The sequence below is a fragment of the Dermochelys coriacea genome, chromosome 4 (genome assembly GCF_009764565.3).
Source record: "Dermochelys coriacea isolate rDerCor1 chromosome 4, rDerCor1.pri.v4, whole genome shotgun sequence".
NCBI classification, from domain to species: domain Eukaryota; kingdom Metazoa; phylum Chordata; order Testudines; family Dermochelyidae; genus Dermochelys; species Dermochelys coriacea.
Genome location: NC_050071.1, coordinates 32,066,693 through 32,090,085, shown reverse-complemented (window position 1 = coordinate 32,090,085; position 23,393 = coordinate 32,066,693). Strand labels below are relative to the sequence as shown.

The 23,393-nt window shown below is 37.7% G+C and overlaps 1 protein-coding gene across 8 annotated transcripts in view; it reads left to right on the top strand.

Annotated features, from left to right (window-relative positions):
• The window catches only part of TBCK (TBC1 domain containing kinase), a 244,548-nt gene that overhangs the window by 18,051 nt on the left and 203,104 nt on the right, over positions 1 to 23,393 (top strand). For 5 of the 8 annotated variants that reach the window (XM_043513301.1, XM_038399499.2, XM_043513304.1 and 2 more), the window contains exons 2-3: positions 1,204 to 1,432; positions 2,132 to 2,204. In XM_043513301.1, coding sequence (XP_043369236.1) covers positions 1,204 to 1,432; positions 2,132 to 2,204 — 302 coding nt within the window. Of the gene's footprint in view, positions 1 to 1,203; positions 1,433 to 2,131; positions 2,205 to 23,393 lie in introns of those variants that run through there. The other 3 variants (XM_043513303.1, XM_043513306.1, XM_038399501.2) reach the window with 2 other exon arrangements.

Below are 23,393 nucleotides of genomic sequence, written 5' to 3'. Positions count from 1 at the left end.
TTACTTATTTTATTCCTTACTCTATCTTCCTTTCTGTCCTTTCACTCGCTTCTGTAATCTGTTTCTCACATGCCATGTGCACACACATGCACATGCTGTCTCTTTCACACATACTGGCAACAGGGACAGTCATGTCTAACGATGGCCTATGCTGCCAGGCTTCACAGCCCAAAACTGATTGGGGGAAATGGGTTAAGCAAAGTCAGACACTCAGCTGCATCAGATTCTGATACTTGGTCCTTCATGTCAAGACGTTAGCATGCCAGCTGAAGAGGGAGAATTTGTGACTTAACCTGTCATACGTGTATTTATTGGCGCGGGGGAGGGGGCATGTTGGTTTTTGTTTTTGTTTTGTTCTTGTATTGCACAGCTGTTGCATATTTTTCAAAAAAAGCGCGAGTGAAATTTTAACTCTAAATTAATTGAAATGCCATGTAATGCTTGGCCCAGACTAGGGAACTTGCTTCCCCAAGAGATAAGAATGATGATGGAACTCACCACTTCCGGAACTAAAAACAAAACACATTTCTTTGAATCGGTATTTCCAATAACTTTTTCACATACGGACACTTCACTGCCACTCTTACACATGAACATAAACAAGCAAACAAAACCTACCAACTAATCAAGCTGCTTCTCATACTTGGCTGGGAAAGAAGTGGAGAGGGTGAAGAGAAACTCTTATTTTCTATTTTTGAATACTTATGAGATGTTAACCCTTCATCACTGGAGTATATTATCTGAGGTACTAAGGACACCTCAACAAATGGTGTTGAATTTTGAGAAACGTAACTTGTGGTCTGCTAGTATGTGATGTGGTTTTAAGAATACATTTTTCTTTCATTCCATTTAAAATCCATCCTTAACCATCAAGATAATGCAGACTCTGTTTTATTTTAAGACTGCTTAGCTTCTTTTGTTGGTTGCTTTATTTAACTTCACTTTAGATTTAAAGTTTATTTTAATCCCTGAACGTTGTTTAACACTGTCTAGCTGCCCTATTACTTTTGTAATGCAACAGGGCTGCATAATTGTGATACTGATGCACAAGTGTATTTTTTTTGTTTTACTAAGAATTATGCTTTGGTGGCTTTATTACTTTTAATCTATTCTAATATTTTGGCAATATTAATAATTTGTTAATCACAAAACCCTCTTTGCCATAATTCAGATTTTAGGTGAAATTCTTCATTTTCTTTTCAGGAGTGTGCACTGCTAGGAAGGATTAAAGGGGAAAAAATGTTTCCCTTGAAGGATGCCGTGATGGGTGCCTCCACTTTCTTTGCTTCAGCTCTGCCACATGATGTTTGTGGAAGCAATGGTCTTCCTCTGACACCAAACTCCATCAAAATTTTGGGCCGTTTTCAAATCCTTAAGACAATCACTCATCCCAGACTTTGTCAGTATGTGGACATTTCTAGAGGAAAGCATGGTGAGTGTTTTCTTTCCTAGGGAAATTGCGTTTTTTGTGCAAGAAGATATTTTACAGTAATGATTTTGTTGATGTTTGAAGTTAGCTGCCCCAGTAAAATTTTTCCTTTGTGGCTTACATTGGAGAAAGCGTGCAAATTTTGTTTTCAAGACAGCAGTGTGCCTCTATCTGGACTGACTCTGTAGCAGTCTTATTGCTCTGTCATTACACATAATAAAAGCAGATGTAAGAGAGACAGACAGCCCTTTTTAAAACTATTAACTATCAAGGCAGAAACAATGGATGTTTTGTGCTTGTGCTCTGTGATAACTCTGTTATAACGCTTTCCTAATTAAAAAAAAAAAGCTCTCAAAGGTATGTTGTAGTGGAAAATTAAACATGGAGGCATCTCTAATATAGGTAGTCTTCACTAGTCACAAAAATGTTTCTTTAACAATTGAAAAGGTGACAGTTTCTTGGTGTTTTGAATTTATCTGTGAGCACTTAAAAACATCTGCTGTATTTTATATATAAAAATAAAGTAATTTTGTTTCTGTGCAATCTGAGTTGTAAGCATTTTGAAGTGGCTATATTCAGTATATGCCAAGATATTTACAGTTCTCTAAAATAAGAAGGCATTCTCTTAGTCACTAGCTTATGAAATGTTGAGATAATGTTGTGTGTCCAGATTCTAAAATTTCTGTTGGTATATTCTTTTAGAGAGGCTGGTGGTGACTGCTGAACACTGTGAAAAGAATCTGCAAGATTTGCTGCGGGATGGGAAACCTGTGAGGTACAGTATCGGGAAAACATAGGGAGAGAACACACTAACTAAAAGCTTCAGATACCTTATCATTTAAAGTCCAGACACAAATTTTCTTTAACAAAAACAAACAAACAAACTACTTTTATAGGTCCATAAGAGTTTAATACTTTATATTGTCTAATGTTTAATCCTTAAAGCACTGTCTACCAAACTTAACACTTGCTTAGGAGGGTTTGTGTATATTTCTTCAGGTTCTAAAAGGTGAAGAATTTTAAAGAGAAATGTTTAAAATTAAGAAATACTTTTCTGCACACTAAACCTTGTTTTTATTTTAATAAATGCTGTTTGGAATAGAGTGAAAGTTAAGAGAAGGGATTAGAATTTACATAACAATCAAAATGTAAAAACAATGTTTACAAAGATTTGGCAGTTGAGGTTTAATCTTCTTGATGAAAATACCACTTTCAAGGAAAAGTAATTATAAACAGTTTATTCGGATATCTATCGTTTGCATTTCTGTGCATTAAAAATATTAATTGCTTCTCTGCTCATTTTTATGCCAGGTATATCACATTTGCAAAAAGCAGTTCTGATACAAATACAAAAAATTTCACAGTACATTTCTACACAAGTAATACAAATGTAGCTGTGTTCAAAAACTCACACAACACAGTTCTAATGTCAAGATCTCCATCAAGTTTGGTCCTTGAAGATACTACAGTAATGCATTCCATGGTCACTACTGTGACTTTTATTGCAACTTTAAAGTAATTACTGTAAGGAAATAAATATTACCGTTAATGGTTTCAGAAGGGCATATTTCAGGTAAGGTACTATCCAGATATGTACCTATGACTTAACACATAAATCTGACTTTATCTGTATATGTAGAAGGTTTATACACAATATGAACCATCCTCTCTGCTACTCTGAAATCTGTTTATTATGTGAGTTAAGTAGTTTCTGTGGGCACTATGTGTCCATATTATATTTCCATAATAATTCATTGTTAACACTAAGGTTGCACAGTTAACCGTGCTGGTCTGTATCTGTGACAGTAAAGAATGAACATGTCATTTTTCCCTTTGTGCATATCAATAAGTATTATAATACAGTATTTACATAATTAAATACTAATTCTCAAATATTATAGAGTTTTTGGTACTCTGTAAGGTAAATGAACACCCTATCTGAAGACTGCATTTTAAGGAGCAAAGTTAAAGGTTGAATGCAGAACCTTAACTTTAATGCTTTCATACCTGTATATATGCTGTGTATTCGTATGGGGCCTGATCCAGTGCCCATCAAAGTCGATAGGAGACTTTCCATTAACTTTGGTGGGCTTTGGATCAGTCCCTTTCATAGTCCTACAAAGCTCTAGAAATAATTAAAGCAGGAGGAACCCCCCGCCTTACCTTGCTTTACTATACCACTCTCTCATGGCCCTCCCAAAAATGTATGTTTTAGTGTGGGATATGAGGGAGCACGGATTGACTACTGTCTCTGAGCTAGTTTTGAGAAAAGTCCACTTAAAACAAAATAGCTATTTGTTTTGAATTAAATAATAAAAAGATGCCTGTACAAAGGCATAGGTGCCCTGGCAGTTAATTTTACAATAACCCCAGCAACAATAAAACAGTTGTTCAAACAACGCTCTCCCAGCCCTCAAAAAAAAAATGAAAAAAAATCCTGTTTTCTCTCCTTTTCGAGAAATAGCCTCAGTCTTCTCTAAAAATCTTCTCAATTAAGTAATATCTTTTGCAGCAGTGGCTCCTGGTTCATTTGCTTGTGCAATGCATTTCTCAAGCCCCTTGACTACTGTTCATTTTTACAGCATTTGAAGATTTGCTAGGTGTCTTAGTACCTCGTTTTTGAAATTCCCTAACTTTGTTCAGTTGTTATGGCTTGTCTTCACAACAGGCAAAGTTATTCATCCTCAGTAATGACTAACTGCATTAGTATTCAGAATTTCAGCCATTTTTGCTGTGGCTCTGTCCCAAAAATGGGGAAAGTTTGTGTGGGTTTTTGTTTTGTTTTGTTTGGTTTTTGTTTTTGTTTTTTGGGTGGTTTTTTTTTTTTTTTTTTTTTTTTTTTTTGAATGGGGAGGAAATATGATGTAGGGGTTTGGATTTTTTTTCCATTAACACAAAAATGCTGAAAAGTTTCTACTGAGACAATAAAATAAATCTGAGTTCAGGAATTGAAATTTATTTCCAAACAGGAATTTTTAAAGAAATAACGAGCATATGAAATGGAAAGTAATTCCTATATCTTCAGTATAGTAGGTGCTTCTGCTTCAAACGCTGCAGTTGATAGCATATGTAGTAGAAGCTAAAAGATAAGTTCTTTTCAAGCAACGTTTCCAGTGAGACTAAGACAAATATTTTCCCTTTACTTGTCCTTTTGTGAGACCAATCAATAGCCAGAAATAATTTGGACAGGAGCAATTCCCAGTTATTTGATCTGTCTAAGTCTATTAGCTTTTCAGAGAACTGTTTGGTCTTTTTCCACGTATTGCATTAGTCTATGATAGCAGAGCACATTTAATACCCAGAGCGGATGAGTATGCTGCTGTTGTAATTTTAATTTAATTTAATAAACTGTTTATGGAATGGAGAAGCTGCTCTTATGGTTTCTAGATTAGTTTTTCCCACACTTTCCAAAAACTAAGACCTTTGCACCTGTACCACAAGCTGATGTAAAGTCAGCAGGAAATCTTCTATTAGGTTAGTGTTGAAATTCAAGATGTACCATTGTGGACTGTCCAGCTTTCCATACATATTGCAAAACAACAGGCTGTCCAGCCGTCTGGTAGTTATTTGCAGTTAATCATCTAAAGTCATGCATCACTTATGGCACACATTACTTACAGTCTGATATACGTTTTTTTCTAAAAAAGTGAACAAGAGCATCCTTCATGTTTAAGGTTAACTATCAAAGTTTGACCAGGACCTCATACCTATGGAGGCAGGGGTTCATCAGAATTAACAGTTTTTTGGACTCCTCGGCTCTGCTCTGTTGTGGGATAAGCACAGTGTGGTAACTACTTGTACTGGGAAATGGGAGTATGGAGCCGCTTCTGCTGGCTCTGGGACTGACCACGCTGCTGGACTCATACAGTCTTAACTTTTTCTGTGTGAAATGGAGATTTCCAGAACCTGAAGGATTAGAAATTTAATTCTTATTTTAAAGGAGAGTTTAAATGATGAAAGGCCGCCTGCAAAGGGCCTATACTTACCACCACTGTCTTATGGCTCAGGCCACACTCTGTCAAGAGATAGAGACAAAACTATCCCTTCCATGCTTGCTATAGCTTGGGAGACAAATTAAAACTATCTGTTATGTTAGTCATGGGGAACGGTTCAGGCAGTACCAGGAATCAATGCATTCAGAGAAGAACAACATTACATTGCATTTATGACAACATTTCCATAGAATGTGCAGCATAGCTACACGGGCCCTTGAGACACTAGAAAAAGCCATTCAAATGTGTGCGCACGCACACTCACACACACATTAGGTTCCAGATACCTCCCAATGAAACAGAACAAAAGTTCTGAGAACTTCCTTCCTACCACATATGGGCGAAGGCCTCACATCTTGCGACTTTCAGAATCTCCTTAGCAGAAGTGGAGAATAAATTAACAACTTCCAACAGTGGATCGAGGTGTGAGTGAGGTTAGGAGAAGAATCCTGTGCAAGTGGTCAAGAATCCTTATGGCTAACCAGTGATGGATTCTCCACCACTGACAATTTTTAAATCAAAATTGGATGTTTGTCTAAAAGACATGCTCTAGGAATTATTTGGGGGAAGTTCTATGGCCTGTGTTATACAAGAAGTCAGACTGGGTGATCACAATGGTCCCTTCTGGCCTTGGAATCTATGAATAAACTGTTCTCCAAATTTGTGGATGGGAAAGAATTTCCCTGGGGCACATTGGCAGGAACTTGGCAATATTGTCACCTTTTGAAGCCCTGAGTTGGGATTGCCTATTAGGCTTCTATGCACTATCCTATAACACTGCAGAGGTGTGGTCCAGAACACTGGTTGGCTTTGTTCCGTCCTGTCTGTCTTTTCTGTATTCTCTGGTTTGTCATATGTCTCGGGAGCCTTCTGTATTTTAAATACCAAAGCAGTTGTTCATCTCTAGAAAACAAAAATATTAGTTCACTGTATTGTTAACTGCTGAGTCATGAACTAGCCTATTCCAAACTGTTGATTAGCCTTTACTTGGTGTTGGGGAAGATTGGCCTCCCTAGCAATGACTGGAACTCAGGAGACGGGAGTTCAGTTCCAGGCTCAGCCACAGATGCAGTGTGTGTTTAGATCAATCACTTTCTCTTTCTGGCCTCATTTCCCCATCTGTAAAATGGGATGATGATCCTTTTTTCCATCCTTTGTCTTTTCTGTTTGAGTATGTCTGCAGCATGGGTTGTCTTTCACTATGTGGCTATGCGATGGTGCTTTCAGGGATTGTTGGAACATAAATAACAATCAGAAAGCTTGATAGAACTTTCATTTATAGTTGGAGCTGCAAATGAGTATCCTAACTAGTATGAGTGTCCTAACTTCTGTTTAGCTCAGACACTCAGGTTACCTTTTCTAGACCTGAAGAAGAGCTTTGTGAAGCTCAAGCTTGTACCTTCCACCTACAGTATTTGGTCCAATAAAAGATATTATCTCACCCATCTACCCTCTCTTGTAAGCATCTGTAAAATGTGTTGTTACTCTAACTCATCTGCTCTCTCAAAATCTAATTAAAATAACCCTTATTTGTGTGATGATAGTTCAGATCCCTCCACTCTGAGGAGAGGAAGTGAAAAATTGAAAGATCATGCTGCATGGTGGGAGTAGAGAAGGGAGAGAGTGCCACCTTCACACATTTGGAGACTCTTAGAATTCCCCTACCACTGCTTTGGAGTGGCCAGGCTTTGTAGAATTTTTGGGGTGGAACCAGGTGCAGGAAAGTTTGGAGTTAGACCATCTACTCTCTTCAGTATTCTCCCTTGTTTACCATGGAAATATTCATATGGATAGTTCACCTGGAATTAGTACTGTTTGAAGCAGCATTAATTCCTGTGAGTTCTCTTCTTGGCTGCTGTGATGACGTCGCACGGGATTCTAGTAGCAGCAGCAACAACACAGCTCCATTTGAAACTGTAGTGCCATCGGGAAGGCAAGCATTGCAATGGTCTAGTGATAGGCATTGATGTGGGAGTCTCATGTGACTTTCTTATCCTGGAGCATTTGGGCAGCCGTGTCCTCTCTTTATGCCACACCTGTCCACCAGTTTTGTCCTCTTGAGAGAACATGTACAAGTAGATTATTCTACGTAACCCATTCAGTTTCTAGAGGTAGTGTTTATGGGCTTCTCAGAATGGGAAGGCATGATCTAGATAATAGTTTCTTTTTCACCTAACAATAGTAACTTGCAGTGTAGTTTTCCTCACTGTAGCTTTAATTTTCTTAACTATTGCTAACAAAAAATCAGTTTTGAGAAGTATCTTCAGGAGATATCTTAGTACCAGTTGTTTTTTTTTTTAAAGGAGCCTGGCATTTGTATACACAATAGTTGCACTCCTGATTTGTATGTGCAGAGATTAGGCCCTGAAAACTTGGCCCTAAGCATCTAGTGATGCCTGTAACAATGCCTGTGTATGTAAGGATTCTTGTGAATATGCTTCTCAGACATCTTCAAATTGAGCTAAACAAAATACCTGAAAAATCTGAAGGGGGAATAATAAAATTCCAAAGTCCATCAAGTTCAGTAAGGTCAGTTCTCACCATTGTTTAAAGCTTTATTAGGTTTGTAAAGTTACTGTCTGCTTACTACCACTTTGATACCAACAGATGACAAGTTAAGATATTAAAAGATGGGGAATTAACTTTTTTTTTTGTAAAGCTATTTTAGAACCATTCCTTTGGGATCATTTTTCCAGACAATATTAAAGAAGCTGTAAGCAACACTTCATTGATGTTATAATATGAATTATGTGTATTTTTCCTTGCATGTCATACTTGACGTGGCTTTCTTTTTCATTCTTTGATGAAGTTGATCTGCACTTGTATCCTTAATAATAAAAATGCCAACAAAAGAAGCATTCAGACATTTAGCAGACTTCTGGCACCTCCATAGTGTTTCTGGATTGGTCTTAAATTTGTGACTGGGGCGGTCTATGCATATTTTTCTTTAATACAAAACAGTTTTCATATGTTTTGAAAGTTTTATGTTTAAAAAACTACCAGCGAACCATCAGAGATACAGAGGTATAGTATGTTGTACATGGACTCTTTGATAGGAAGCAGGCTATGTCTGCAGCTGCTTATTTGCTTGGTGGAAAACATGATCTGACTGTCTTGGATGAGTGAGTTTTTTATGTGCTCTTATGAACTATTGTCTACTCGATTAGATTTCTTCATTCTATTCTGGAAAGAATGCAGTTCTTGGGGTGAAATTACAGTATGAAAGGTACTGTAGAGAAAAAGATAACTTCCATATAGCTATGGATTTTAAAAAACCTGGACTTACAGATGGAAAGACTTTAGAAGACTTGCACCCTATGGTTTGAGTTAAAAAGCTGCAGGTGACCAGGGCATCAAGGGATGCATGTACTCTGCTTTGAATTAAGACAGTGTGCTCAAACTTTCCATGAGAAACCCATGTGCTATAATGAAGGTATACTGAACAAGGGTAGATGATGGAGTAGTAAAACACACTAGCATTAACAGACAGAACCTTTTTAAAAAGTAGTTTCTCTCTTGCCATGTATAAGATACTATACTTTGGGGCATTTTCTAGCTTCCGAGTTTTCCTTTTAATTCTCTGCCAGAGGTTTATTTCCAAAACAAAATGTATTTTAGTGAAAACATGATGTAAGAATAACATTAGTCAAGACTTGTTGTTCATTATCTGAAGCTAATTTTCTTAATATAGAAATCAAACACTTTTTTGTAAATAAAGAAATTGGAGTTGGAGCTATATTGTAAAATATAATTAACTGTAAAAAGAAAAGGAGTACTTGTGGCACCTTAGAGACTAACAAATTTATTAGAGCATAAGCTTTCGTGAGCTACAGCTCACGAAAGCTTATGCTCTAATAAATTTGTTAGTCTCTAAGGTGCCACAAGTACTCCTTTTCTTTTTGCGAATACAGACTAACACGGCTGCTACTATGAAACCTATAATTAACTGTAGCATTCCTTCTATACAACAGATATAGTTAGCATTTGGTCTTATGTGAGTAATTACGAATGTTCAGGATGTTAAATGACAACAAAAAGTAGCTTACATGAGGTATTGCATATGTGAGATATTGCCCAGTCCTGCCCCATTTAAGCCAATGATGTTTTACCATTTTCTACAATGGGTGCAGTAATAAGCTGTGTGTGTGTCTGTGTACAATTTACTATATGCCATGTAAGTTGCACTTTTCTTTCATTCTAAACATGTCCTGTGTGTGAACTATAGGGTTTCTCTACACAGACTTGTATTGAGGGTATAGTTTTTCTTTCCTCATATGATAGAGGAACTAATACAAATATTCTAACAAATTTATTTTGTGCTGCTTTCAGAGTAGCAGCCGTGTTCTGAAACTGTCAATGCCCAATTTTGGGGGAAGAAAAGTTGGTCAAGATCAGTGGGACAATTTTTCATTTATTCATATGTGGAGGAAGGAAAATATACTTTATGCTCTTGTCAGAAATTTTGAGTGGACAGAGTTTTAAACGATCCTCTCTCCAAATATCTTAGCAGAGCAGCGCCATCCTCCTAAGGGGAGGTATCTTGATCCTGTTGGCACATTTGTGCCACAGACCTTGTAAGGGTATAAGTAGAATCCCGTTTTGCATAAGTGTGCATGCTATCCCTAGCAAACCACCAGACTGGACAAATAATCTGCCAATGAACATCAGATTTGTGAGTGTTGAAATCTTACTAGTTTACATAAGCTACAGCGTCATAAAAAGCTGTTGGTGTTTTTCATCTTGATTCATTGAGCCAATGGGCAATATAAACTTCAGATCTCAACTTGAGATCCCAAGAAGTGGTTAGTTTTCAATGCTTGTCATATTTTTTCTATATAGGTTATCTAGCGTGAGGAACTGACCAATCCATTAAACTTAACACAAGGTGTATGCTTTACCTTTGTTTCTGTCTTCTTGAGCAAGTGGCAAGTTGGTGACTAGTATTAACTTGCAAGCTACGGTATCTCCTGAGAAGTGAGTCACAAACCATTACACACAGAAACACCATCAAATTTAGCATCGCTCAGTAACTTAATGGACACACATCTTAAAATGTGCCATCAGATAACTTGAAATTTAACTCCTGCCACCACTCTTTTATTTGACTCATGAACCTGCTTTTGCTATTGTGTCTTGCTGTTTAAAATTAAATGTAAATAGGTGCGCACACATTCCATTCGTTCACCTCCCTGGCCCCAGGATTTTGAGATTTTAAGTAAAGGTGGCAGTATATCAGTCACCTTCTGCCTCATCTGTCTTCGTGCTTTCTGCAGTGTAGCCCCTCATATTGAGAACAGCCTCTCAATTAATGCATATCTAGCCTTCTCCCTGTAACCCCATATTACTTTTTTTGGTCAATGATTTTGTACCCATCAGTGACTTCTAATTGTAAATGGTTATAGGCAAGTCCTGAACCCATGTGAGTTTCCATCAGCTCAGACCTTAAGTCTTCTGTGAATCTCAGAATAGGTCTGTCTCAGTTCTTCTGCAAAATTCCCAAAAGTATTTCTCGTGGTATTCTGCCCAGTTCTTTACATATGTTCCTAAAATAGTATTCTGAATGGAGCACTGAACTGACAAATTGGGGATGAATTTATTTGTAAATGTTAGCATACTCATGAGCCTCTCTAATGGTTTCTTGATTTGTGATCTTTTCATTTGTACATTTGCCTCCCCTTTTCTTGGGTGCAGTCAAACTCCTTAATCACTGTGTATCTGTTTGTATTTTTGGCAAAACACTGGGATCTATATCAACGTGATGTATTCTTTAACACATCTCATCTGTTAAACACCTTATTAAATTCTTTAAGAATTTAAATCTGAATCAGTAGGTAAGTTATTATGCATCCACTCGATCACCTGCACTTGTAGACTGTTCTTCAACAAAAGCACGTGTGACTTTCTGTTCCACTAGTTCAAACTACTGAGTAGCATCTGTTATGGCTGCATGCATTTCACATTGGTTCAATTTTGACCAAGCTTAGCTTTTAATCTTAATGTTGGGTGGTCAGTGACATGAAAAGAACATTAAGGTTACAAAGTCAAGTTCTCAAAAATTAGAAAATGACAGAGAATTAAGGTTGTGCATTTATCCTTTTTTATTTAAAGTTGTGCTTGTCTTTTTTATTTTATTTGGTTTTAGCTGCCTTTATTAAATAATAATAATAATAATAATTAATAATTCTCTTCGAACGCTTTCGGTCTACACTGAGTCCACCAGTGAACTGGCACTGCTTCACATAATCACAGAAACCAGAGAAAGACAAGATCTAGTTGATTTTACCATCTCCCTGCTAATGCAGTACTGTTTTGTATGTGATTGATGGGAGATATTGTTTTCAGTACTATCAGTTTAACCCCACAAAAAACACTGCAGTAAATGCAGTAAGACCATTTTATTTTTAAATTGGTGAAGATTTTTTTTGAAGAAACATTTTCATTAGTGAGATTTTTAGTGGGAATTTGCTGACTGCTTAGGGACAAAAAGTGGAAATAAAGTGTGGGCGGGTGGGTGGTTCCTGTACCGAAATTAGCTGGGAGAAGTTTTCAACATGATTAGAGTTAAACCAAGCTCCTTTCATATGTCACTCATAATTTCCTTTGCCATCTTTGCTCATTATCTATCAAAAATACTTTTATTTTAAGTAACTCACTTCTCTCTGTTCTCCTCTTCCTACTTGGTTCTTCAATTAAATGATACTAAATTAGATTCCTAAATGTCATTAATATAAAAAAGTAATAAGTGCAGGATTATTATTTAACTGCAGAATTGAACAAAAGAAATAGAGCAGTGAAGTAAAATTTTGTTCTTTTCTTTATCCTCCAACACCTTCTGGTGCAAGGGGTCCACCAGTTTCTGCTATTTATTTCAGTCTTGTGCTCATCTGTTCAGGCTTCTGAGTGTCACGTTTAGGAATATGACTTCTTTCTCTATTTTGTGTAATGTTTATTTTGGTCACCCTCTTTTTCATCCTTCTGGGTTGTGTTCATATTATCAGTTGCTGTGGAAGCCATGCTGGAGGCATCCTTAAGTCATGCCCTAAATATGACCTCCATCCTCTTACCATATTTAATACTTTAGATCAATTTGCTCTTCTTAGAAATTCTGACATTGCAAGAAACTCTTTGCAATTGACTCTGAAGATCTTCCACAGGCATTTACTTTGGAATGAGGGTTACCAAATGAAATTAATAGGCAGCATGTTTAAAACAAACAAAAGGAAGTATTTCTTCACACAGTGCACAGTCAACCAGTGGCACTCTTTGCCAGAGGATGTTGTGAAGGCCAAGCCTATAACAGGGTTCAAAAAAGAACTAGATAAGTTCATGGAGGATAAGTCCATCATTAGCCAAGATGGGCAGGGATGATGTCCCTAGCCTCTGTTTGCCAGAAGCTAGGAATGGGTAATAAGGGATGCATCGCTTGATGATTATCTGTTCTGTTCATTCGCTCTGGGGCATCTGGCATGGGCCACTGTCGGAAGGCAGGATACTGGGCTGGTGGATCTTAGGTCTGACATAGTGTGGCTGTTCTTATGAGTTGATTTTTATCAATCTCTGTTGTAGATTTCTTACTCTGTTTCATAAGGGAGGACTGATTTTATGCCAGTGTTAAAAATTCTGTGTGTGTCAGTGCCAGACACTTTATTTTTCTAAATCTTTTCAAGTTTATGCAAGTTGTTTGCTGCTTTTGCTATTTATTGCTTGACATGTAGCATGGGGTCACCATCGTTGCACATTTCACTCCATAGATAGGCAAAAGGACTTTTTCTTCGTTTATTCTAATGGTTACTTTTGGGACAGTGATAGCCATATATTTTGTTTTTGCCTTGTTGATGAACAAACCAACTTGTTGTGCTGTTTCTTTTCTTCCTTTAAGTGATGTATTGAACTAAGCAGGACAATGAGGTCATCTAATTGTGTTTTATTATTTGTCCATAAAATTCCTCTGTTGCCTTCTATAGTTACTTCCCTCATAACGTGGTCAATGACCAATGCAGACAAGAGTAGAGACCTACCTTGCCTTACTACAGCTGTCATTTCAGACCATTGACCCAAGTGTTGCTATCTACCACGGCACATTTGGCATTATCATGTAGATCCTTGATTTTTCTAATTGTTTGCTGGTATTCCATAATATGTCATAATTCTCCAGGGACTGTGTGCATTTCTTCTTCACTACAAAATACTTCGAATAATAGTAAAGTAAATACTGAAAACTGGTCAAATAAATTAGTTCTTACGTAATTTTATTCCAGGAGGGGCGAAAATAAGCATTTTCCTTGTGTGACAGCCCCATTAGTCTGTGCTTTTAGAATAATTTGTTCCCATATCTCTATGTATTCTCCATTCTTTAAAGATATTGTTGGCACAATTTTCTCATGCTTTAGTCTTGTTGCGCCACTTAGAGTTGAGTGAAAACTATGGGAGCTTCCAAGTTTGTCTTGCATTTCGTTGATTTTCTTTTGTATGTTTATTTGTTGTGTGTTTTGGACCATCCAAGGCACTTGTAGTTTTTCTTGTTTCCTTTGGCATTAGTTCATTATCTATTTCTGTCATAATAAGAACTGTGTGTCTGTGGTTGTCTGATCTTATTTCTCACTTCTACGATGACATGGCTAGCATGTGTTTGATTCTGGAGCAAGGAGTCAGTTTTTGTTTCTCAGTGCAAAACAACGTGGTTCAAAGTTAAGAAAGCTTCTTAGAGCTTTGCTCCTTTTTTGGAGGTGCGAGGAGGGAAGATGTCTCTTGGTCAAGTTTTGATAGTTTTGTTTTTCCTCATTTGGGCTTATTCTCTTTCACCATTTATTGAATTGGGGAGGAACATTATCTTCTTTTAAGAAAAACAAAACAAAATCTCTAGATTTATGCTGAAAGTATTGTGAAAATCCTGTGGGAACTTCAAAGAAGCAGAATTACAGATGAGTAATTTTTCCCTTTCCCTGTTCCCCAATATAGAATGTTTGAGAGTGGCCAAAACAATTTGTGATCTTGAAATTCAGTTAAGTGCTTGTGTGCTGAGCTAGTAACCCTAATTTTATGTGCCCGCATGAGGAACCCAATATTTACGTATTGAGGAATGAGTTAAGAACATTTTTCCTTCATCATAGTACAGGTGGCATATATTTTGCTGTTGGGAGAGCTTGAAAGCTGAGGGGATGTATTGGGTAGTGTAAGGCTTACTTAGTCTGTGAGTAATTTGGCTTCCAGGTATGATTTTAACTTCATAAATGTAGATTATGATGAAAATATGAAGGGCATGCATGTCAATCTTCTTTTCTAGAAGACTGAAATCCTATGGTGACTATCTGCGAGTGGTAATTTTAGTAGTTTCCAAAAGAAATTATTCTTGCTTTTTAAAAAAAAAAAAAAAAAAAAAGGAAGTAAAAAATCTACATCCTATATTTGCTTGCATAAGCATCTTATACAATTGCAAATGATATGCTTTGATCTGTGGTCTCTGGAGATCTACAGAATTAACTTTTAATTCAGCAAGCTTTTACATGAGTGCTGTAGACGTGCTCTTTTTTTATATCGGGATGGGTATTTGATGCCTTTATATGGAAAATTTCCCTCAAATCTATGAGCAGACAGCTCTATCATGGTCTTATATTCAAACCTATATGCACTAATTCCCCAAAAACCTCTCCCCTGCATCTACCTTTTTAACTTGGTCAAAAGATGCTAAACAATTACAGTTAGTGTCAGCCATTCTCAACTTTTTCATTAAAGGAGCTGTTCAAAAGCTATTTTTATAATCGCAAAATTTTGGCCTTAGACTTAACTTGCTTTTATTTTATTACTTCACTAGTAATACAACGTTAAAGTGGATAAAACTGATTTAGAATATAGTTGGTATTCTCTTGTAGATTTATTTCATTGATAATTATTAATTTTGAAAAAATACTTCATGCCTAGAAATGGTATATTTGGTAGTTTCTTTCAATAGGTTTATTTCTTCCTTAGGATGTTGTTTTCCTTATTGCCACTTCCCTATTCAGGGTTGGCAGTTTTTATAGCCTTCCTCCAAAACTCATCACTGCACACATGGCAGTCTCTCTAAGGTTCACCAAATACTTGGCCTCTCTGTTGGTTGTCGTTTATCCACGATCATTGCAAGGGCCATCTTACCAGTATAACCCTCAGGTCTCCGCTATACATGTCCATACCAACATGACGTATCCTGCCTCAACGTGTCTTCAATTGGGGCAACTCTCATTGGGTCCCTCACAGCCTCAATTTTTTCCTAACTCAGTGTGTCCAACCATTTGACCATCTCAACATCTTCATTTCTGTTGAGGAGAGCATATTAATTTCTTTTCTTGTGGCTGGCCAAAATTGTCTATACATTGGGATGGGCTAACTTAAAGTTAAAAGGTAGAGTGTATAAAACTGTATTAGCATCTTTTTTGTCACAGGTTTCAGAGTAGCAGCCGTGTTAGTCTGTATTCGCAAAATTTATTTTGTCACAGAGAACTACGGTCAGCTTCTACCATTTACACTAAGCAGCTTTGGTACAATGCATCACTCATGAAGACACCATTGATTGCAGCCATTGATCCTAGGTATTTAAATTCTTTCACTCTTCTAGATCTGTAGTAGCCTTTTATGGTGATTTCTCCTCCCTCGGTTATCATAGACTCAGTCTTACCAATGTTTGCTCTAAGTCCCATGGGTCCAAAACTGTATTGCCACTGTTCAAAGCTGGTTTGTAGGGTCTCACAGACCTCTGCACATATCACTAAATCTTTTAATAGGCAGCAGGTTTAAAACAAACAAAAGGAAGTATTTCTTCACACAACACACAGTCAACATGTGGAACTCCTTGCCAGAGGATGTTGTGAAGGCCAAGACTATTTAACAGGGTTCAAAACAAGAACTAGATAAATTCATGAAGGATAGGTCCATCAATGGCTATTAGCCAGGATGACCAGGGATGGTGTCCCAGCCTCTGTTTGCCAGAAGCTGGGAATGAGTGACAGGGAATGGATCACTTGATGATTACCTGCTCTGTTCATTCTCTCTGAGACACCTGGCATTGGCCACTGTTGGAAGACAGGATACTGGGCCAGATGGATCTTTTGGTCTGACCAAGTATGGCTGTTCTTCTGTTCTTAAAACTTTGCTAATAAGGTATCAGTCTAAATATAAACTCTCCACAGACCCATGCCCTGTTAGTGAAGTCATCAAATAAATACTGTGCCCAGTAAATACAATATGGCATTTGAACTCAAGTCTGATTGGCACAGATTGCATAGTCCTACTGGAAGTTCTATATTCCTTTGCAAATGAAGCATCTGAAACATGCTGCCAGAATGACAGTATGCAAACTGTTACTTCATTGTTGGTCACGTACTATAAAGGATCTCATTATGGCCCCAGTCCTGTCTTTAAAATTCCTTAGGAATAAGTACATTCATCATTACATCTCTAAGACTTAGTTCCTTCTTGTTCATTCCTCACTTAAAGAAAAAAAGATAATATCCACGTACCCCTTTTCTTTATACTTGCATCAAATTAAGCTTGAATGGTATAGTAGTTGTGAAGGCAGTTGGGATTTGAAAGAGAAATTATTGGAATAAGTTTAAACTCAAAATTATATTCAGCTATTAAAATGTGTTACATTTAAAACAAGACTTCCAGTGCATAACCCTGGCAGCCTTCTGTGACGGCACTCTTTCATTCACTCACGGCTTTTCCTTTGATTAAGTAAATATAATCCTTTTGGCCTCGGTATAAAGAGAGAAGCTGTGCTAAATTAACCATGGCACAGTAAAACATGCTTGGTGATTTTTCTTGAAGAGGCTGCAGGAAAGGCTGCAACTGGTAACTCTGTGCAGTAATTTTTCTCTCTCTCTCTCAAGGAAAAAAAAAAGTGGTTGTAGGGAGGCAAGAAAAATAGTAATGGAATTAATCAGCAATTTCCTGGCAGGAAATCTTTTTGAAAAGTAATAACTTTGGTTGACTAATGCAAGTAATACTAAAGTTTCCTGTTTTAACAGTTTCACAGCTGAATAAGCATATGGCCTCCTCTAGTTCTAAAATTTACTATTTAAAACTTTTGCGTGGTTTTTGGGTATTCATTCAGGTGAAGAGTAACCAAGGATAGGTAGGTTGGTTTTGTGTTTTTTTCATTGTTATAGTTTCTGATAACTGTCCTTATTGGTTCATTGTGGCAAACCTGTCTTGATGCTGAGCTGTTATTACTATTCCTGTTTCTTGATGCAGACTTCAGCCAATATTTTAAAATATCATTTGAGCTCAACCATTCATTTGAGGAGAGAGGAAAGGAAACGGTACCACTTTTTTTAACTTTTTAACACAAAATATTGTGATGGTTGTAGGTGACTGGATCATGTTTTATTGCCTTAATTGAGAAATTACATAATAAACCACACTCGATGCTGACACAAGGTATTAGCTGGTAGGTAGTGTAAATGTAAGGTATTTCTCCCAATTATAGTTCTCCTCATACCTAGAAGAATGTAGTCATTTGTGATGATCCTATATGGATGTTTCACCTATTATACATTACATCAGATTTACAGTGTTGAAAGGCTTGATATCCGATGTGTACTTAATATTCTTGAAGTTTCATCATCAGTGGTGAAATAGAAATAATAGACCAAAACCTGTTTTGTTACATGGGTGTGACCATGATTGATCTCGGTGAGATTTGCACCCATGTAACTAAGAGCAAGATTTTGGCCCAGTGGGAGCACCTCCTGAGACCTGGTCTCTTCCTTCTTTTTTCCCTATCCCCTGCTTAAATTCAGCAATCTGGACTTTTTTTCACTGCCTTCTCAAAACTAACTTAATATGGAGAGATGTGAGAGTACCAGCAAAAGTCGTCGTCTTCCATATGTAACTTTGGGTCAATCAAAACGGTGGTGAAAATGTCCAGATGCTATGGGTGCTTCAGAATCCTGGACTCTTTTATGAAACTGCGTAGAAGTCACAAGGACACACTAATTCCAAAGCAGTATCTCTATTTTTGTACATATACAAAGTAGTGTCAAACGAAGGTGGAGATTGCTTATTTTTGATCTTTACTGCTTCTTATAATTGCCTTTATGTCTCCTTGCCTCCAAACTTCACCGTTCAAACTGCAAAAAAACCAAAACGGAATATCTTTAACATTTCATTTGTATCAGCTTAGTTTTTATCTCCTCCTACATTGAGAGCTTTGGGGTTCGTATGGGTCATGGGACTTATTTCTACCTTGATGCTCTTTTCTCAGTGGTCCTAATATAATGATGCTATCTTCTCTTGATGGTGAACTTTGTTCTCCTGGTAATGGGGGCATAGTGTGGGAATCTCGTAGTGCAGCCCATCAGAAAAATGGGAATAGGCAGTTTTGCACTTATTTGTGGCTGTGTATTCTGAATACAGTACATCAAAACTTCGTATAAACTGGTCATTCCACTTTGGTTTCTGCTGACCTTTTTAACTGCTTGGGATTGTTTATGCTTTATGATCTCATTAATGGCTTGAGATGGAATTGCAGATCCTTTGTGCACTCTGGAATGCCCAGTATTCTCTTATGTAATACTTTATTACATTGCCAACTTTTGCTACCTTATTGTGAGTCTCATGATATTTGGTGCTTTTGAAAAGCTTCTAGAGTTATTTGATCTTGTGAGAATCTTTTTTATTTTATTTTGTTAGTTTCTAGTCCTCTTGGTTGTGGAGAAAAGCTTGATAACGTGAACCTTAAAAGCCTTGAAACCCAGAGGAGTTTGTTTTTGGCTTAACAACCATAAGAGTTTTCATGATTTTGGGGGCCTGATTCATTATTTTTGAATACTTGTGATTGGCAATAGTGATTCTGTTGCTTTGTATTCCAACAGTTCAAAATTATGTGACTGTATTTTTTCACTAATAAGACTTATAATATAAAATCAAAAGCCTTTGTTTATTTTTCTAAAACCCGCCAATTAAGTTAATTTAGGCTTAATCTGGGCCAGTTCTTCATGTAAATGCTTAAGTAGGATTTAGGTGCCTAATTTTAGGCACTGAAATTTGAAACTGCGGCAATAGTTTGGTTTTAAGAGAAGGGCTAATATTTGTAAAATAGCCGAAAATGGACTTGTGACTTTCTGCCTGATGTCATTTGTCAATTTTGTCTTCTGCTGACTTTTTGAAAACGGATCTAGAGTCAAAAAGCCCACTAATGCCACTGGGATTTCTAGGTGCAGATTGGACTTAATTTTCAAATGTGTATGTAATTTTATCATTGAGGAAAAATGAGAGATTAATAGGTACACACAGGCACTGTGCAGGCTTCCCTCCCCACAGAATATGAGGCTTGTCCTTCAAAACCCCTGCTATCCCAGTACTAAACTCTCATAAGACTGCTAATTGTACCAAGTTGTGTGGTGGTTTTGTTTTGTGGGCAGATGCCCACTAGGGATTACAAGGGAGATCACAAGTCTTATTTTTACTTATTACTTCAGTTGGGATTCAAAATTCTGAGCTTTACAAATAAATGGCTAGTGCATTGCAGCACAGTGTGCCTCATAGCCTTCACACTGGTGAATAGGTCTAGTTGTCCGGGCCAGGCCAGACTACAGATGATGAGACTCCTCAGAGTCTGGGAATCTGTGTGACGTTTAATTTTTCCAATAAAGTTTTATTTTAAAACAAGAATGTCCTTAACCACAGTCTCCCTGGTAAATGTATCCTGGCGATTGAAAGTATTAAGGAGAATTGCTGTGTTTGCTTGTGGGTTATAATCAAATCACGATGGAAACTATGCCAGCAACATTAACTCTAAAATGTGCAGGCCTAGTAGATGTACTTATATTTTGATTTAGTTAAAACCCATGATAAAATAACCTCTAAAATGGGGTGAAACCCTGACCCTTTTTGATGTTAGTTTTGCTCTTCTGTCACTAGTTTGCTCTCTTTGGAGGAGGGAAGTGCAGGAGGATGTGAGAGGTTTGTATGGCTCTCGTTTCCATTAATGAAAGGGTGTCCATGTGAAGCGTGAGGTATGTTAATAATCCTAGTTAAATTTAGCTTGTTGTTGTATGTTCAGATGTCATTACATGGCCTTTTAGTGGGAGATTTTATTTAATATTTTCTCAACTATTGTCCCCTTCACATGCTGTCATATTGGTAAATTTTTTACCTAGGAATGCGTAGACCAGCATCTGGTTTTGAGAGAGGTCTGTTTTTACCTAATTTTTCCATCTGTTGACCGTTTTGGCCGAAAAGCTTGTCGGTTGCATCATATTTGTTGGTCCAATAAAAAATATCTTATTATTTTACCTTATACATCTGGGCTGACTCGGACTAAGGCGTAGGAGAAGTGGTTTGTCCCTGATAAGTCAGTGGCAGAGTCAGGATCAAAAACTGGGAACATGGATCACAAGTATTTTTGGTCGAAGCACTAAACCACATGGCTTTGCAGATATCATTACAATTATTCTTTATAAGGTGTATCTGTTGTTTTCCAAAGGACTTTATTCATTCACTTGCCCTTTTTATGGGATGAATGCTATAGACTTTAAAGAAACTCAAGGTGTTAAGCTTTAAAACTTCTGCTTTATAGCAGTCAGGCCCATTAAATCATTCATAGTGATAATGCAGTGAAAAAGAAAAATAGCACATCTATTAAAACATCCGTAAGTACAGTATGCTATGTATTGGAAGCAACTTTTCCTTTTCTAATGATACCTTTGTTCATTTTCCTCACGATTTACATTAGCATCAGAATAATACTGTAGGGTAGGTCTGCTTGCTGAATGCTTCACAGCCTGTGATGTGATTTCACTCATTTAGACACTTAAACATTGCCTTCAAAGTCATCCTTATGCTTTTCGAAAGTATAATAAAACCCAGCAGTATTTTGAATCCTCTCATCACAATTGGTGTGAGCCAGATGAAGATGTGGTACACCAAATACCCTTGTGCATAAGTTAGAGGTTTCTTGAGGAGTTCTATAATAAACCTAACTTTTGTATTATATTCTGTCTGCTACATTTACTTCCAGTTCATATAATTGATGGTATAAATGCTTTCCCAACTAAATTAGCTATGTTTACCATCACAATCTCAGTGCATCTTTTTTAATCAAACACATAATAAAGTGCTAAATAAAGGCATTCCCACCTGCATCAAACTCTTGTTGTTCTGTGTAGGGTTTTTTGTAATTTACTTACCCAGGAAGACTCATGTCAGATGTACATCTGGTTTTCAACCAGGTCCTGCTTTTTATCCAATTTTTCCAGCTGGGTTGATGAAGACATAAGGAGGTCAAATGACTTCCTCAAGGTCACATAGTGATTCAGCATCTCAGCTGGGATTAGAACCAGGATGCTGTAACCATTGGACCACACAAACTCTGTATTCTAAACTCCTCTACAGGGGGTGAACAAGTTAGTAGTCTGTCTGCGTGGTATTCTGCAAGCTAACTGCAAACTTCCCTTCCTACTGCTTATAGTTTTGCATGTGCTACAGTAATGTCACATAAAGGATTTATTCCCATTACAACAGTCACAGCCTCGTCCAGTCCTGTTCTCGGAGAAGATTCAAGTCTGTTATGATCAGATCTCATGTGTTGCTAAGTTCCTGGGATCTGGGTGTAATTAATGTCAGTGTTTCTGCTCCAGGTCACTCAGGTGCCCTCTCTAGGTGCAGATCCTGTGGAACCCCGCAATCCTGCCACCTAGACCCTGGAACCAGTGTCTCAATCCTCACAACCCCCAGAATTGTATAGGCATGTTCCTTCTGTGTTCCTTTTATGTTCCTTCCTTTTATGGCCAACTTAGAACAATGCTTCCTCAGCTCTTGTCCTCTAGCACCCCTACTCTACTTGCGCTACATTGATGACATCTTCATCTGGACCCATGGGAAGGAGGCCCTTGAGGAATTCTACCAGGATTTCAACAATTTCCATCCCACCATCAACCTCAGCCTGGACCAGTCCACACAAGAGATCCACTTCCTGGACACTACTGTGCAAATAAGTGATGGTCACCTAAACACCACCCTATACCGGAAACCTACTGACCGCTGTACTTGCCTACATGCCTCCAGCTTTCATCCAGACCACATCACGTGATCCATTGTCTACAGCCAAGCCTTAAGATACAACCACATTTGCTCCAGTCCCTCAGACAGAGACAGACACCTACAGGATCTCTATCAAGCGTTCTTAAAACTACAATACCCCCCTGGGGAAGTGAAGAAACAGATTGACAGAGCCAGAAGGGTACCCAGAAGTCACCTACTATAGGACAGGTCCAACAAAGAAAGTAACAGAATGCCACTAGCCATCAGCTACAGCCCCCAACTAAAACCTCTCCAGCACATCATCAAGGATCTACAACCTATCCTGAAGGATGATCCCTCACTCTCACAGATCTTGGGAGACGGGCTAGTCCTCGCTTACTGACAGCCCCCGCAACCTGAAGCAAATACCAACAATTACACACCACACAACAGAAACACTAACTCAGGAACCAATCCCTGCAACAAACTGCGTTACCAACTCTATTCAAGGGACACCATCATAGGACCTAACCACATCAGCCACACCATCAGGGGCTCATTCACCTGCACATCTACCATGTGATATATGCCCTCATGTGCCAGCAATGCCCCTCTGCCATTACTTTCGATAATCTCTATGCAAATGAATAAATGGACACAAATCGGACATCAAGAATTGTAACATTCAAAAACCAGTAGGAGAGCACTTCATTCTCCCTGGACACTCAATCACATACTTAAAAGTGGCAGTTCTTCAACCAAAAAAACCTTCAAAAACAGACTCCAACGAGAAACTGCAGTACTAGAATTAATTTGCAACTTGACACCATCAAATTAGTCCTGAATAGACTGGGAGTGGCTGGGTCACTACAAAAAAATAATTTTCTCTCTGTTACTCAGATCTTCTTGTCAACTGTTGGAAATGGGCCACATCCACCCTAATTGAATTGGCCTCGTTAGTTCTGACCCCCCCC